Genomic DNA, 16,713 nt, shown 5'->3' on the forward strand with positions numbered 1-16,713 from the left:
ACACAAAAAATAGCACATGTACAAGTTACACTAGTTGATACACATGTGATTAACTCATAAATTTATTTTAGATCTTATCTATATTAACATTTGCTTTTTGTCATATTCTCTTTCAGTAGACATTAAAACTACCACTACTATGGAAGTACCACTACTAGATGGAAGTTTGACCTGGACATGGTGGCTCACACTTGTAATCCCAGCACTTTGAGAGGCCAAGGTGGGAGGATTGCTTGAGGCCAGGAGTTCAAGATCAGCCTGGGCAGCATAGTGAGACCCCATCTCTAAAAAAAATAAAAATAAAAATAAAATCACCTGAGACTATTAGATAGAAGTTTGTAAGACTCTAATGGGTTTTTTCTGGTTTTTATTTTGTTTTGTTTTCTTTTCTTTTTTAGAGACAGGATTTTGTTATGTTGCCTAGGCTGGAGTGCAGTAGCTATTCACAAGTGTGATCATAGGCCCTACAGCCTCAAACTCCTGGGCTCAAGCAGGCATCCTCAGCAGCTGGGACTACGTGTGGAGTGTTTTAAAATCTAATAAAATGGGCCGGGCGTGGTGGCTCACGCCTGTAATCCCAGTACTTTGGGAGGCTGAGGCAGGCAGATCACCTGAGGTCAGGAGTTCAAGACCAGACTGGCCAACCTGGTAAAACCGTGTATTTGTAAAAATACAAAAGTCAGCTGGGCGTGGTGGCTGGCTCCTGTAATCCCAGCTACTTGGGAGGCTAAGGCAGGAGAATCACTTGAACCTGGGAGGCGGAGGTTGCAGTGAGCCGAGATGGCGCCATTGCACTCCAGCCTGGGCGACAAGAGCATAACTCCATCTCACCAAAAAAAAAAAAAAAAATCAGTAAAATGATATTTTCCCCAGATTATAATAATAGGTTGAATTTTTTCGAGTTTACATTTTTGTTCCATAGTATTTTCTTAAGCCTTTTATGCCAGACTTTAGGAAAACCTAGCATCTGATTTTTAAAAGACTTTTATTATAGACCTTAAAAATGTATTTTAAGGGAGAGAATACTACAATGAAAACTCCATGGCCAGGCCTGGTGGCTTATGCCTGTAATTCCTGCACTTTGGGAGGTTTGAGGTGGGCAGATCACTTGAGCTCAGGAGTTCCAGACCAGCCTGGGCAACCTGGTGAAACCCCATCGCTACCAAAAATACAAAAAGTGAGCTGGGGGTGGTGGTGCATGCCTGTGGTCCCAGCTACTTGGGAGACAGAGATGGGAGGATCACTTGGAGGTTGCCGTGAGCAGAGATAGTGCCACTGCACTCCAACCTGGGTGACAGAGTGAGACACCATCTCAAAAAAAAAAAAAAAAGCTCCATTTACCCATCACTCAGCTTCCGCTTCAGCTTCAGCAGCTGTTAACATTTTACCAAACTGTCTCATCTATTCCTCTCATCCTCCCCCATCTTTTTTCTTGGTGTATTTTAAAGCAAATACCATGTGACTCCCATTTGGCCTGTTATAAATAAATAAATAAAAATAAAGCAAATATCAGACATTACCTAATTTCACCTATAAATGTATCAGTATGTATCTCTAACAGACAAGTACTTGCTGTGATTTAGGTGTGGTTTGTCCCTGCCAAAACTCATGTTGAAATTTAATTGCCATGCTACGATGTTGGGAGGTAGAACCTTTAAGAGGTAGGACCTAATGGGAGGCATTTAGGTCATGAGGCTCCACTTTCATGGATGGCTTGGTGCCATTCTCACAATAGTGAGTGAGTTCTTGCTCTCTCAAAACTGAATTAGTTCTCTTGGGAACTGATTAGTTCCTGAAAGAGCAGGTTGTTATAAAGTAAGGACATTCTTAGGGCTTGGCCCCTTTGCACATACCCACTCCCGCTTTGACCTTCTACCATATTATATCTAGGCAGCAGAGCCCTTGCTAGAAGCCAGTGGCATGCTCTTGAACTTCCCAGCCTGCAGAACTATGAGCTAAGTAAGCTTCTTTCTTTATAAAATATGCAGTGTCAAGTATTCTGTTACAGCAACACAAAACAGACTAAGAACTCTTTTTTTTTTTTTTTCCTTTTTCAAGATAACTCCGGCCAGGCACAGTGCCTTACACCTATAATCCCAGTGCTTTGGGCCGAGGTGGGAGGATCACATGAGCCCAGGGGTTGGAGACCAGCCTGGGCAACATAGTGAGACCCTGTCTCTAAAATAAAAAACAATTAGCCGGACATAATGGCACATACCTGTAGTACCAGCTACACAGGAGGTTGAGGTGGGAGGATTCCTTGAGCCCAGGAGTTTGAGGCTGCAGTGAGCTATGCACACCACTGCATGGGTGACAGAACGAGACCCTGTTTCTAAATAAATAGATAATGAGAACCCCAATATAATTATCTCATCTGACAAAATTAATAATAATTTCCTAATATCTAATACCTAGCCTGTGTTTGGGCTTCCTTAAATTCTCAAAAATGCCTTCTTACAGTTGTTCCAAGCAGAATCCAAAACAAGTCCCTACGTTGCATTTGGGTGATACGTCACTTTAGTCTTTCCCCACCCTCTTGCCTCTTTTTTTTTTTTTCTGAGACAAGATCTGGCCCTGTCATCCAGGCTGGTGTGCAATGGTGTGATCTCAGTTCACTGCAACCTCTGCCTCCCAGGCTTAAACCGTCCTCCCTCCCACCTCAGTCTCCTGCCTCTCACCTTTTTAAAAGTCATTTATTTGTTGAAGAAATTTGGTAATTTTTTTTGGTGTGTTTTTTTTTTTTTAAAGACAAATGCATTTCATTATTTATTTAGATATGTCCTTGAGTCATAGAAACTAAATAATTTGATCTGCAGGATTTCCATACTCTGTATTTAGCTTATTTTGTAGCATAAGATGACATTTGGTTTAGCACAAAATTCTGTATTTTAAAATACCACTTTTGGCCAGGCAAGGTGGCTCATGCCTGTAATCCCAGCACTTTGGGAGTCTGAGGTGGGCGGATGATTTGAGGTCAGGAGTTCAAGACCAGCCTGGCCAACGTGGTGAAACCCCATATCTACTAAAAATACAAAAACTTAGCTGGGTGTAGTAGCGCATGCCTGTAATCCCAGCTACTTGGGAGGCTGAAGCAGGAGAATCACTTGAACCCGGGAGGTGGAGGTTGCAGTGAACCAAGATCGTGCCACTGCACTCCAGCCTGGGTGAAAGGGGGACTCTGTCTCAAAAAATAAAAAATAAAAATACCACCTTTTTATCTTGTTTCTCAGAGTGTTGTGAGTTTTGTTTTACTACCTGAACAAGTTTAAGAGTCCCATAGCATTCTTACTTTGTGCTTAAGGAAGCCGAAACAGGGAGAGGATTTTTCTGGAAACGGAGCATACCTAGAAAGTACCAGAGCACTCAATATTTCCTTGGTAATGTTGAAAGCTTGATGAACTATGGTTTTATCAGAAGTATTACAAGATAAAACTTTTTAGGAAAAACTGTTCCTGTTTTGTTTTATCCCCTGTGCCTACATGTTGCCTGACATGGAAGATGTTCAGTAAGTATTTATTATTGAATCAGTTGCCTAATTCTGCCATCTTTGGCCCATTCTTCTCTGGCCCAAGACCTGAAAGCTTACAACTTGTTCTATCTGTAAGAGTTTAAAGCAGTTTAAAAGAGTGAAGCTAATAATAAAAGCACTGTAGCCAGGTAGAACTGCTCATGCTTATAATCCCAGTGACTCAGGAGGCTGAGGCAGGAGGATCCCTTGAGGCCAGGAGTTGGAGACCAGCCAGAGAAACATAGCAACACCCCATCTCTACAATAAATTTAAAAATTATCTGAGTATGGTGGCTTGCACCTGTAGTCCCAGCCACTCAGAGGCTGAGGTGGGAAGATTGCTTGACCTCCAGAGGTTGAGGCTATAGTAAGCTATGATCGTGCCATTGCACTCCAGCCTGGGTGACAGAGAAAGACCCTGTCTCCAATAAAAGCTAACCAGCAATGATGTAGTAATGACACTGGCACTTGTACAGAATACATCATGAATCATGTAGAAAACAAGCACTGCCATAAGTGAATGGTTGGACTTTATACATCTGGGAGATCTGATATCTTTTCTTTTTTTTCTTTTTCTTTTTTTTTTTTTTTTTTGAGACGGAGTCTCACTCTGTTGCCCAGGCTGGAGTGCAGTGGCGGGATCTCAGCTCACTGCGACCTCCACCTCCTGGGTTCAAGGGATTCTCCTGCTTCAGTCTCCCGAGTAGCTGAGTTTACAGACATTTGCCACCATGCCTGGCTAATTTCTGTGTTTTTAGTAGAGACGGGGTTTCACCATGTTGGCCAAACTGGTCTCGAACTCCTGACCTCAAGTGATCCACCCGCCTTGGCCTCCCAAAGTGCTGGGATTACAGGCGTGAGCCACCACACCCACCCAGATCTGATATCTTTATGTGGGGCCTGCAGGGAGCAGGGCTGGCAAGAAGTGTCAGTAGTGTAGGACTTGGATGAGACATTTTCTTAAAGAGCTTTCTTCGGCAAAAATGTGGGATTTTCCTGTCTATTTTTGTTTATTTTTATTGCAAAAATGTTTCGGCCACCAGAACAATCTTAGCGCAACCAAAGGTTCTTGGCTGTTTTTCATTTAGCAAAATTCTTTCTGGTGTTATGATATGTGTTTTCTGTCAGCTAAAACTTACAGGAATAGTGAACCACAAAGATTTCCTGAGGAGCTCCCACATGCTATGTCTGAGGTTTCTCATATTTCTTTTGGCATCAGTAGCATTCTCCAATAGTTCAAAATTATAGTTTGAATCCAGTGTTAATGATTTCTCTTCAAAAAAACAACTTAAATAAAACATTTGCGGTTTTATTTTGCTTGAACCAAGGAAAAGTCATAATAGAGACAACTACCTACTCTGCCTTACCCTCTGCACAAAAACACCCATTTCTAAAGCTACCATCTAATACTTTATGAAAAATAAATATTTCCCTGTATTTATTAGTGTATAAGCCTAATATCCCAAAACCTTTAAAATATAGTGGTCAGAACAGTTGCAATAGGGAGCCTCCCCTTGCTGTAAAAGAAAAAAAGTCAAAATAAATTATGTTGAGTGATCAGGTTTTAATACTAAGACATTATTTGCCTTTGTCACTGTCATTCTCATGTGTGTATACAGAGTACAAAAAGCTCATCAGATGGTTGCATATTCTACGTTAACATTTAGCTATTTGAAACTATTACTTGTTTTGATACGGCTATTCTTCTTTGATACTACAATGATCAGAAAAGACTATTAAAATACTTCTGGCTTTCCAACTATATTATTTGTGTAAGCCTTGATTTTTCTGTATACTTCACCCAAAACAATACATTGCAACACATTGAATGCAGAAGCAGATATAAGTATCCAGCAATTTTCTATTAAGCCAAACAATAAAGAGATTTGCAAAAAGTGTAAAACAATCTGTTCTTCTCAATAAATTTTTTTCATTTTGGAGAATTTTTTCATTAACATATGTTGTTTAACATTGTAACAGGTTTATTGCTCTTTTCAAGTAAAATAATAAGTTTTTTTAAATTTTAGTTTTGAGTTCTAATATGATGTCATTAGACGTCCATGTAAACAAAAGCTCTTTGGGGCTCTCCATAATTTTTAAGATTATGAGGAGAGCTGAGACCAAATAAGTTGAGAACTACTGGTTAGGATATGGTTTTCTGAGATCTATTAAATAATACACAAGTTATTTGACAGTTTCAGAGAAAAAGTGATAGCAATTTTATTCCTAAACATTTTAAAAGAATTAATGTAAGCATAATGAATAGAACTTGAGTGTTCATAGTGTTCATACAGTATCTGGGTTTACATGTGTTAGGAAGTAATATGATTTGCACTAACAGCCAAAAATAGAAAAATGCAAATATGAAATATAATAGTAGATAACTAGAAATTACATTTTATTAAACCTGCAATACATTCACCTCAGTCTCCAAAGGTTGTCTTCCATGAAACTTTGACAAATGCTTTGTTACATACAGCCATGAAACAAAGTATGGTGATCACCTTGGTAAGCCAGATTTTTCCAGAACTGTAAAACAGTGCTTTCTGGGATAAAACTGATCTGTTACTAATGATGGGGAAGAAACCAAAACTACTGAGGAATCACTCATAGTTATATAGTACAAATGGGTGTGCCACACCTTTAACAAGAAGCCTGTGAAACCAGCCAAAAAGTTAATGAGAAATTGTATTTGCAGAAAAAGCAGAATAAACTACTAGTAGAATTTACTGTATCACATGATACTGTTGGATATGATCTGTGATATATAAAGTGAATGATTAATGTGCTATCATTGTGAAATGTGAAATAGCAAGTGTTCCAGGTTATGGTGATCCAAACTGAGTGTGTATATATGCCCTCAGCTTATATACAGAACATATTTGAAGAAAAAAGTATTCTTGTTTCTCTTCTGGTTATCATTTTTTAAAAAACAATCTATACTACATTTTGTTATTTTGTGATCTGTGACATAAAGTGGAAAAGGAAAGGACGTTGGGGTCACTGATGAGAGAGCATCTGCTATCTGTACAGTAAAAAAGGGCATTATAATCTCAATAAAAAGTTTGTACTCATCTCGACTCTCTAAGTCTCTTGCCAGAGAACAGTTAGCAGTCAAGAGTTTGTCTCCTGGTTTTGAGTGAGTCTTTTATTAGGAGAGGAGGGCACGATGTCTTGCACCCGTAGTCCCAGCTACTCACGAGGCTGAAGCCAGAGGATAGCTTGAGCCCAGGAGTTCTAGGCCAGCCTGGACAACACAGTGAGACCCTATCTCAAAAAAAAAAAAAAAAGATAGAAAGAAAGAAAAAGAAAAACAGAAAACAAACAAAAAGAACAGGAATCAGCAAATTAAGGTTTTTGGGCCGGATTTGCCACCGTGACCCGTACCCCCATTTTTGTATGGCAGGTTTTTAAAATGTTTTTAAACAGCTGGGGAAAATATCAAAATATTTTGTGACATATGAAAATTATATGAAGTTCAAATTTCAGTGTCTATAAATAAAGTTTTATTGGGACATAGCCATACTCATTAGTTTATGTATTGGCTGAGTCTGTTTTCTCACTACAGCAGCAAACTTGATTAGTTGTGACAGAGACCATATGGCTTGCAGAGTCTGAAATATTTACGATCTGGCCTTTTACCGAAAAAGGCTGCTGACCCAGAGTTAGAGTAACTTCCCTTTGATCCATCTTATTTATTGTTCTTCCCCATGGGAGTTCATTTGAAGAAAGGGTTCTACTGCCTTAAAAACAATGTTTTTTTTAAAGTATGTAAGGTCGGCCCAAACAAATGAACTGGCATTCTTGTTCTTTTGCCCCCACTGGGGCAAGAGCAGGGTGGGGTTCACAGTTCACTTTGAAAATGCAGATTCAGTAATTCAAGGCAATATTTGAATATACATTATGGGTGATATCAAGATTAACCATTTGTGCTGCCAGAAATTTTAAATCTGGTAGAGGGATATATTACTTTTTTAAAAAATATTTTTCTTAAAAAAGAGATTAAACATAGCTTAAAAGAAAGGCATTTGACTCAATTCCTGTTCTCTCAAATTGATATTCCACAAATTGCTACCAGTCCAGCAGATTCCCACTCTTCCTTATTCTTCTGAATGCAAGAATATATTCCCTAAATGTCTTGGTCTATCTTAGGTATCTCTCCTGTTTCCATAGTATCCAAATACTTTCCTGACATTGTTAACTTGCTTGGTGTATTTGTACTAAACTATAAGTAACTTTTTGGTGTCTTCCTTAATAGACATGGAAGGGACTGTTTCTTATTTTAGGTAATAGAGTATAATCCTGCTTTTTCTAACTGAGTGAACCCGTTTCCTCATCTGTGGAATTGGAATAAAAATAATAATGATAATGATGATAATAATAACTTTTATTGTTGTGAACCTTAACTGAGAAGATAAAAGTAAAATACTTAGTTAAGATTTTGCCACATAGTACTTTAACTGTGTTGCTCTTTTTTTTTTCTGTTGTTTTATCTCTAAAACCTAATTATAGTCTTTTTTTTAAATTATTATTATACTTTAAGTTTTAGGGTACATGTGCACAATGTGCAGGTTAGTTACATATGTATACATGTGCCATGCTGGTGTGCTGCACCCATTAACTCGTCATTTAGCATTAGGTATATCTCCTAATGCTATCCCTCCCCCCCTCCCCCCACCTAATTGCAGTCTTTTTGGAGATTTAAATATTTCATTGAATGGAATCAAGATTTATTTTATTTTTTAATTTTTAATTTTTTTTTTTTTTTGTGAGACAAAGTCTTGCTCTGTCACCCAGGCTGGAATGTAATGGCGTAATCTCGGCTCACTGCAACCTCCGCTTCCCAGGTTCAAGCCATTCTCCCGCCTCAGCCTCCTGAGTAGCTGAGATTACAGGCACCTGCCATCATGCCCGGCTGATTTTTATATTTTTAGTAGAGACAGGGTTTCACCATGTTGGCCAGGCTGGTCTTGAACTCCTAACCTCAGATGATCTGCCTGCCTCAGCCTCCCAAAGTGTTGGGATTACAGGCGTGAGCCACCGCCCCCAGCCAAGATTTATTTTTAAACATGTCACCAACTGTATGCTTTAGAGAAGGTTGAAAGTTAAAATTTAAGCTTGCTGTTCAGAAATAGTTGTCCAGTAGATTTTCATCCAGTAGTGACACTGATATTTCTGTTTGATGGGGTTGGGGTGATTTTTTTTTTTTTTTTTGGTCTGTTCCGAAAATCTGTGCTGTTTCCACATAGCTTATATATAGTTAAAAGTATAAATGGAGTGCTTACTATGTGGCAAGGACTGTCCCAGATGCTTTATATTAATTTAATTTTCATAAGAACTCTATGAACTAAGTGCTATTACTGCTATTTTTAGATGAGACAGCTGATGCACAAAAGGATTATAAATTTCCTGGTTACTTAGCTAGTAAGAGGCAGAGTCGGGATTTGAATCTGTAGATTGGTTTTTGTTTGTTTGTTTGTTTTGAGATGGAGTTTTGCTCTTGTCGCCCAGGCTGGAGTGCAGTGGTGTGATCTCGGCTCACTGCAACCTTTGCCTCCTGGGTTCAAGCGATTCTCCTGCCTCAGCCTCCCGAGTAGATGGGATTACAGGCACAAGCCTTCATGCCTGGCTAATTTTTATATTTTTAGTAGAGTCAGCATTTCACCATGTTGGCCAGGCTGGTCTGAAACTCCTCACCTCAGATGATCCACCCACCTTGTCCTCCCAAAGTGCTGGGATTACAGGCATGAGCCACTGTGCCCAGCAGATTGTATTCTTAACCTCTGTGTTCTAATGCTTTTGCTAGCCGTACTGTGTCCTATTTGTCATATGCTCGTATGTAAGATATAGCTTATCTAAGGTAACATTATTGAAGAGTTTTAAGTTTGTTCACAGTGCTGAGCATATGGTAGATAATACGTATTTGTGCTTGAATGAATTAAGGGATATGATGAGATGATAAAAATATTATAATTTATACAATATAATCATTGTTTAATTATTCTTGGCTTTGAGTAATAACATTGTCGTTTGAGTTATCTATAACATTGGCTATTTTGAAGCAGTCTAAGACTATAAAATTTGGGACAGTGAAATTGCTTAACAATCTATTTATATTCCTAAATTCATTTTTTCTTGCTGGTACTCACAAAAAAAAAAATCTGTGTGTTTTATTTAGAGTTTTTCGTTTTTTGGGTTCCTCTGTTGAATTGTTTGTTGATTTGTTTGTGTTAAATGGCATTGTATTATAACAGATAATTCAGTTCTTATAGAAGAAGCCTTAAAGAATTTGGACATACTGGTCACAATAGTGAAGTCTGGTATTAAGTTTGGCCCCCGAAACTTTTGAAGTAGTAATGATCTTGAAATTTGCTTTATTTTATGTCTTTTTCAGAATTCTCCCCTTTACCAATACTTACAGGATCTGGGACACACAGACTTTGAAATATGTTCTTCTTTGTCACCAAAAACAGAAAAATGCACAACAGAGGGACAACAAAAGCCTCCTACAAGAGTCCTACCAAAAGTAAGAAAGCATGCTCATTCTTTCTGGCTGAATCTTTTGCACTTTACCTTACTGGCTATTCAGATACTTCTTAAGCACTTCCATATCCTCCCTCACACTGGTAAGACTATTTATTTCATCAATAGTACAAAACTTTCTGTTAGATAAACATGAATCCTTACTGCTTTGGAATACTTTGTAGGTAATTTATATCCAGTGAGGAAATAATCTGGTAGAGAATTAAAATACATTACTTATTTAAATATTGATGCTATCCAAACAGAACCAAAAAAAATATGCTAAAACTTTAGTGAGAGCACAACTAATAGGAATCCTCTACTAACTGGATTTTTCTCTTTGAATCTTTTTTTTAAAAAACAGCATGAATGACAAGAAAGCAAATTGATATTTCTTAAACATAGTTTCCAGGGTAGATAATGGAGTGAGCATAACTTCTGGTGACTTTTTTATCTATAGAATTAAATACTTTTATACAGTAAATATCTCATAGTCGATGTCCAGCATTGTGAGGCCGAGATACTAGAAAAATCTCCATTAATTATGTTCTACAAAATGCATTTTCTGGATTCATTTATGTCCTGCTAGCCATGTTTACTAAAATAAGAAATTTATGGGCCAGGCGTGGTGGCTCACGCCTGTAATCCCAGCACTTTGGGAGGCCAAGGCGAGTGGATCACCTGAGGTCAGGAGTTCGAGACCAGCATGGCCAACACGGTGAAACCCTGTCTCTACTAAAAATGGAAAAATTAGCTGGGCGTGGTGGCAGGCGCCTGTAATCCCAGCTACTCGGGAGGCTGAGGCAGGAGAATCGCTCGAACCTGAGAGGCGGAGGTGGCAGTGAACCAAGATCGTGCCATTGCACTCCAGCCTGGGCAACAAGAGCAAAACTGTGTCTCAAAGAAAAAGAAAGAAATTTACTCTATTTTTAGATGAGACAGCTGAAGCATAGGAGGATTATAAATTATCATAGGTTACTTAGCTTGTAAGAGGTAGAGTTGGGATTAGAACCTGTACTTTACTCCGAGTTTATGTTCTTAACCTCTGTCTACATGTCTAGTATATTTTAGTTGTAACCAAAGGAATTGTAATTTAATAGAAAAAATATAACCAAATTTCCTCATTCCTTGAGCATTCTAGTTTAATCAGTGTTTTATCACTATTGAGAGGAGCATTTAAAACTTTCAATTAGTCATTTACAGGGAAAGTATGGATTGGCAGAAGGATCCTTTCCCCAATCTTCTTACAAAGACACCTAAAATGTGAGGTAACCAAGCTGGCCCATTTGTAATAGTCTAGTAAACACTGGAGAATTTTTTGACTAACACCCAGAAGGTGAGAGTTAGGAGAGTTAGAGCTCACATGGATCAGAACCAGTTTTCCTAGTCCTCCGTTTATACCATTTCTTCCCTGTGCCCCTTTTAAGTGTGAATGTTCCTGGGAAGTGGTTTGTATATAATAGGCTATTTAATAAGCTTGGATTTGAGGTTACTTGGCAACACAAAACAAAGAATGGCCAGGGGATAGTCTTAAAGCAGCAGATGGTCATTGACCTCTAATTTTTTGTTTTGTTTTGTTTTGATACAAACTTGGGTTTTATAGGTATTATTGTCATTTATGACAAATATTTTTATATATAGAAATGTTGTTGCTAGTTTATAAATAAGTCAAGTGAGAGTCTAAAATTGAATCCCCTCAGAAATTGAGGAACAATAAAAAGCATAGCCAGAGGTTGTTTTAAAAAATTACCAGGCTGGGCACAATGGCTCATGTCTATAATCCTGGCACTTTGGGAGGCTGAGGCAGAAGGACCACTTGAGCCCAAGTGTTGGAGACCAGCCGGGGCAACATAGCAAGACCTCATCTCAAAAAAATTATCATATGTCTAGAAAGTTTGTTTTGTCTTCATTTTATTTATTTATTTATTTATTTGAGATAGGGTCTTCCCCTGTCACCCAGGCTGGAATGCAGTGGTGTGATTACAATTCACTGCAGCCTTCACTTCCTGGGCCCAAGTGATCCTCCCACCTCTGCCTCCCAAGTACCTGGGACCACAGACATGTGCCACCATGCCCAGCTAATTTTCTTCTTTATTTTTTGTAAAGATTTAAAAATTGCCACTCACTATGTTGCCCAGGTTGGTCTCAAACTCCTGACTTCAAGCAATCCTCCTACCTTGGCCTTACAGATGTGAGCCACCACACCCAGCCATATTGCACATTTCTAAGACAAGTTTTTAACTGTAGGATCTATATTTTTCTAAAATGAAGTTCTTTTTTTTTTTTTGTTTGAGACGGAGTCTCACTCTGTCGCCCAGGTTGGAGGGCAGTGATGCAATATTAGTGCACTGCAACCTCCATCTCCCAGGTTCAAGCAATTCTCCTGCCTCAGCTTCCCAAGTAGCTGGGATTACAGGCACAGGCCACCACGCCCAGCCAAGTTTTGTATTTTTAGTAGAGATGGGGTTTTACCTTGTTGGCTAGGCTGGTCTTGAACTCCTGACCTCAAGTGATCCACCTACCTTGGCCTCCCAAACTGCTGAGATTACAGGCATGAGCCACCATGCCCGACCAATTTTTTTCCTAATTTGGGGAGAGCTAAATTTTAGAAAACTTGTTATATTGTTTAGCTCATTGTCAGGGAATGTATGTTTAGAATTGCTCCCAAAATTCTGTTCAAGGAATGAAGTATCAGTTATTTCCTCTGAAAAGCCGTTTTTCTATGAGTTCTTAATGAAACCATCCTTAGCATTAATTGCTCTCTCTTTTTTAACTTTATTTTTGCATATGCTTGTTAGTAGTTGTTAAGTAGTCTGCCCTGATATTCTTACTATGAATATTCATTCTGTCTCTTTTTCTGGTTTCTTTTCCTGTGATTATTCTTAAATTCATTCCATAGAGTTTTAGCAGCAGGCTTCTCGTTGGCTTGATATCTTCTCTGGGGATCTCATCTACTTTCTTGCCACTTATGTCCATTCTCCAGGCTTTGCTGAGTTCCAGGTGCTTGTTAGACATTTTCATCTACATGTGCCCCACAAAGCTCAGATTCAACTGGTCTAAAATAGGACTTCCTCAGACACCCCCAAAACAAACAAACAAAAAATGTTCCTTTTAATAGTCCCAAATCACTACCCCCTCAGATACCCCCAAAACAAACAAACAAAAAATGTTCTTTTTAATAGTCCCAAATCACCACCCTCTCAGTTACCATACCATTTCCAATCGCGCTGACATAGCCTTGGTCATCAAGTGATACGTCAAGTCAGCTTCTGTGTCTCTTAAATCTAACTCTTATTCATGATCTTTTTTGTACTCATTACCTAATTTAAAGGCCTTTATTGTTATTTAGCTGGGTGATTAATTTTCTTTTCTCTTTTTTGAGATGGAGTCTCGCGCTGTTGCCCAGGCTTGAGTGCAGTGGTGCGATCTCAGCTCGCTGCAACCTCCACCTCCCGGGTGCAAGCGATTCTCCTGCCTCAGCCTCCTGAGTAGCTGGGATTATAGCTACTCACGCCCGGCTAATTTTTTGTATTTTTTGTAGAGACGGGGTTTCACTATGTTGGCCAGGCTGATCTCGAGCTCCTGACCTTGTGATCCACCCACCTCGGCCTCCCAAAGCGCTGGGATTACAGGCGGGAGCCACCGCCCCCGGCCTTGAATATCCTTTTAATCATGCTTCTTGTCTACAATCATACCCTGCCAGTTTAGCCCCTGCACTATTGCCAATTATTTTTCTTTATTGTTTTGCTTCCTTGCATAAAAATCTTTGGTAGCTCCTCACACCCTACAGGATAATGTTCATACTATTATGGTGTGTAAGTCTAAGATCCTTTAAAACCTATCTCAGTGTACCTTTTTAACTTCCTTACTAATCCCTTCTTCCCTTGGGTCATAACTGTCCTGGAGTGCACCACCATCCCCATGACATGTGCTTTAATGGCTCTTTCCTTCATCCTCTTCCCTTGACTGAAGTGATCTTCTCCTTTTTTTTTTGAGATGCAGTTTCGCTCTTGTCGCCCAGGCTGGAGTGCAATGGCGCGATCTCGGCTCACCACAACCTCTGCCTCCCGGGTTCAAGTGATTCGCCTGCCTCAGCCTCCCGAGTAGCTGGGATTACAGGCATGCACCACTATGCCTGGCTAATTTTGTATTTTTCGTAGAGACGGGGTTTCTCCATGTTGGTCAGGCTGGTCTCGAACCCCTGACCTCAGGTGCTCCGCCCTCCTCGGCCTCCCAAAGTGCTGGGATTACAGGCATGAGCCACCGTGCCCAACTCGTTCTTCCCTTCTTTGTTAAATTTCTACTCATCCGTTAGGACTGAACTCCAGTGTTAGCTCCTCTCTGACCTCCTCTTTTCCAATACTTTTTCAGACTTTACATTGATTGTAATTCTTTATATTGTCTCTTCTTCTATACTAAGTTCTTGAAAACAATAGTTACATGTATTTATCTTTTTTCCCATGACCCTTTGCAGTACCTGGGATATAGTAATCACTCAATGAATATAAACTGCACTTACTGGCATGCTCAAGGAATGGGCTATTAAGGTAAATTGAATTTTTGGTTGATTCAGTAGTAAAGCTTTTTTATCAATATATGACAGTTTTTCTAAAATGGTCAAAGTATCTTTTTGACTTAGTATTGTGGAATGAAATGGTCTTAATATTTGAGAACTTGTAACCACCCTATGATTTTTCTTTCTGAAATAAATACTATCATCATGTTGACATAGTACATAGTCTTCCCAGGATAAATGGGCTGCTTCAGAATGACTTCTGCCTGCTCTTTAAAAATCGGATTTTCAGGCCTCATTCCAAATGTATTGAATCAGAATCTTTAGTTTGGGGGCCCAAGAATATGTTTCTAACTAAAATCTCCGGGTGATCCTGATATGCAACAAAATTTAGGAACTAATAAGGAGGCTGAGATGTACTGACAAGGTATATAACCTGGACAATTTTTTTCTTCCTTTTCTGATATAAATTCTCATTGATTGGAGGTAAGTAATTTGAAGTTTTTCTGCTGTTTGGGTATGCTTTTAATAATCCTATACAATGTCATTCATTTCCTTCAGCAAGGTATCCTGTTAAAAGTGGCTGAAACCATCAAAAGTTGGATTTTTTTTTCTCAGTGCAATAAGAAAGATGACTTACTTCACAAGTTGGTAAGTGGTCACTTCTTTTTGCCACTTTTCAGGGTTCTAGGTTATTAGTGAAATAATTGGTGAATCAGAATTTGTTTTGCTATCAATTTGGGCAGCAATTGATTTTTACTAGAGATTCTGCAGTAACTCAGGATCTTTTAATTTGGGCTTACTGGTATTGTTTATAGCTTTTAAAGAGGTTATTAGCCACTCAGAATGGAATACTCTGGTAGTTATTGAAACTTTATTTGTTAGATCGCTAATTTACTGTTGCCCTCTTCCTCCATTGACAGGTATCCCTCTCTATAGGTAAAGGAATATGTCATTAGTGGGATCAATTCAATCTGTTAAATCACAGAATTTCCCAAAGACTCGAAACAGTCAACCTGAAAGGTCTTTGTGATTTTTGTGAGGCTTTGTTTTTTTCTACTCTCTGCTGTAACAGAACTCCAGGGGGGAAATACTTCAACCTTCTGACGTCCTAACAATACAAAATCCAGGGAGTATAGCCTAAAAATTCAAGTTATGTGGTTCTCATGGCTCCCAGAAGGAGTAATGTAGTTACAAGTAAGCAGGTTTCAGGATCTCTGCTGGCCTGTAACCTTAAGAATTATCATTCCTGTAAATTAACATTTGTAAGGAGATTGTTTACAAAGTGCTTTCACATTTTGATTTGGTAATCTAAACAACACTATAAGATTTAGTCTACTTCAGTAATGAGAAAACCAAGGTTCAGACAATCTGTTTTAATAACTTACTGAGTGAATTGTCTAAAAATGTTCAGCTAGAAAGTGATAGAGCCAGAATTTGAACCCAGGTCTCTTGGTTCCAAAGCCATGCTCTTTCTGCTATAGCATACGACCTCTCTAGCTCAAGTATTATTATTTTTCGGCTGACTAAAATTACTTTTTTAGCAATCCAAATTGTCAAGTTCTTTGTTCAGGGTTTCATCTTTGTTGAAGGTGTATTGAGAAGGTCAATGAAGTGTCTTATCGTCTACATATAATGCCATTTTTATCCAGGTGGAGCCATCTCATTCTTCAGTGATACTAGGACTGTGGTAAGGTATATGGATCCATATACATTTTTCTGTGATTTAGTCATAGTCTGCCTAGGCCTGGTCTTTTCATTCTTGATTCTGTGTCACTGGCCACATGTTTCATGTGATGTTTCACTATACAGTGCCAGCTTCTGTATGCATCTCTTTTGTGCCTATATTATGGAGAACTATAAGAATACATACCTAAGGATTAGTTTACTAGTAATGGAACAAGAAATTGCCAAGTTGGCTTTTGGCGTGAGATTGCTTGACTTTTTCCCCTTGATTGTGACGTATTTAAAATGTTGTTAGCTATACAGATATTGAAGCAGGCCCTCATTTCTTTTGTAAGAATATTGGCAATTGCTCTGTGATATCTGAACATTTTACTAATGTTCATTTTTATAGTACTTTTCTTAAAAATTAAAAAAATCCTTTATAGCAACCATGATGGGTAGTGGTAATGGCACTTTTTAAGTGCCTTTTAGCCTATAAAGTGCTT

At 38.7% G+C, this 16,713-nt stretch overlaps 1 protein-coding gene across 20 annotated transcripts in view; it reads left to right on the forward strand.

Moving 5' to 3' along the window:
- VEZT (vezatin, adherens junctions transmembrane protein) overlaps positions 1 to 16,713 on the forward strand; it is an 83,090-nt gene that overhangs the window by 24,024 nt on the left and 42,353 nt on the right. For 8 of the 20 annotated variants that reach the window (XM_031016565.2, XM_019038998.3, XM_031016566.3 and 5 more), the window contains 2 exons: positions 9,902 to 10,033; positions 15,104 to 15,193. In XM_031016565.2, the coding sequence (XP_030872425.1) occupies positions 9,902 to 10,033; positions 15,104 to 15,193 (222 nt within the window). Of the gene's footprint in view, positions 1 to 1,940; positions 1,960 to 9,901; positions 10,034 to 14,503; positions 14,577 to 15,103; positions 15,194 to 16,194; positions 16,233 to 16,713 lie in introns of those variants that run through there. The other 12 variants (XM_019039000.4, XM_031016562.3, XM_019038999.4 and 9 more) reach the window with 5 other exon arrangements.

Source organism: Gorilla gorilla, chromosome 10 (assembly GCF_029281585.2).
Source record: "Gorilla gorilla gorilla isolate KB3781 chromosome 10, NHGRI_mGorGor1-v2.1_pri, whole genome shotgun sequence".
NCBI lineage: Eukaryota > Metazoa > Chordata > Mammalia > Primates > Hominidae > Gorilla > Gorilla gorilla.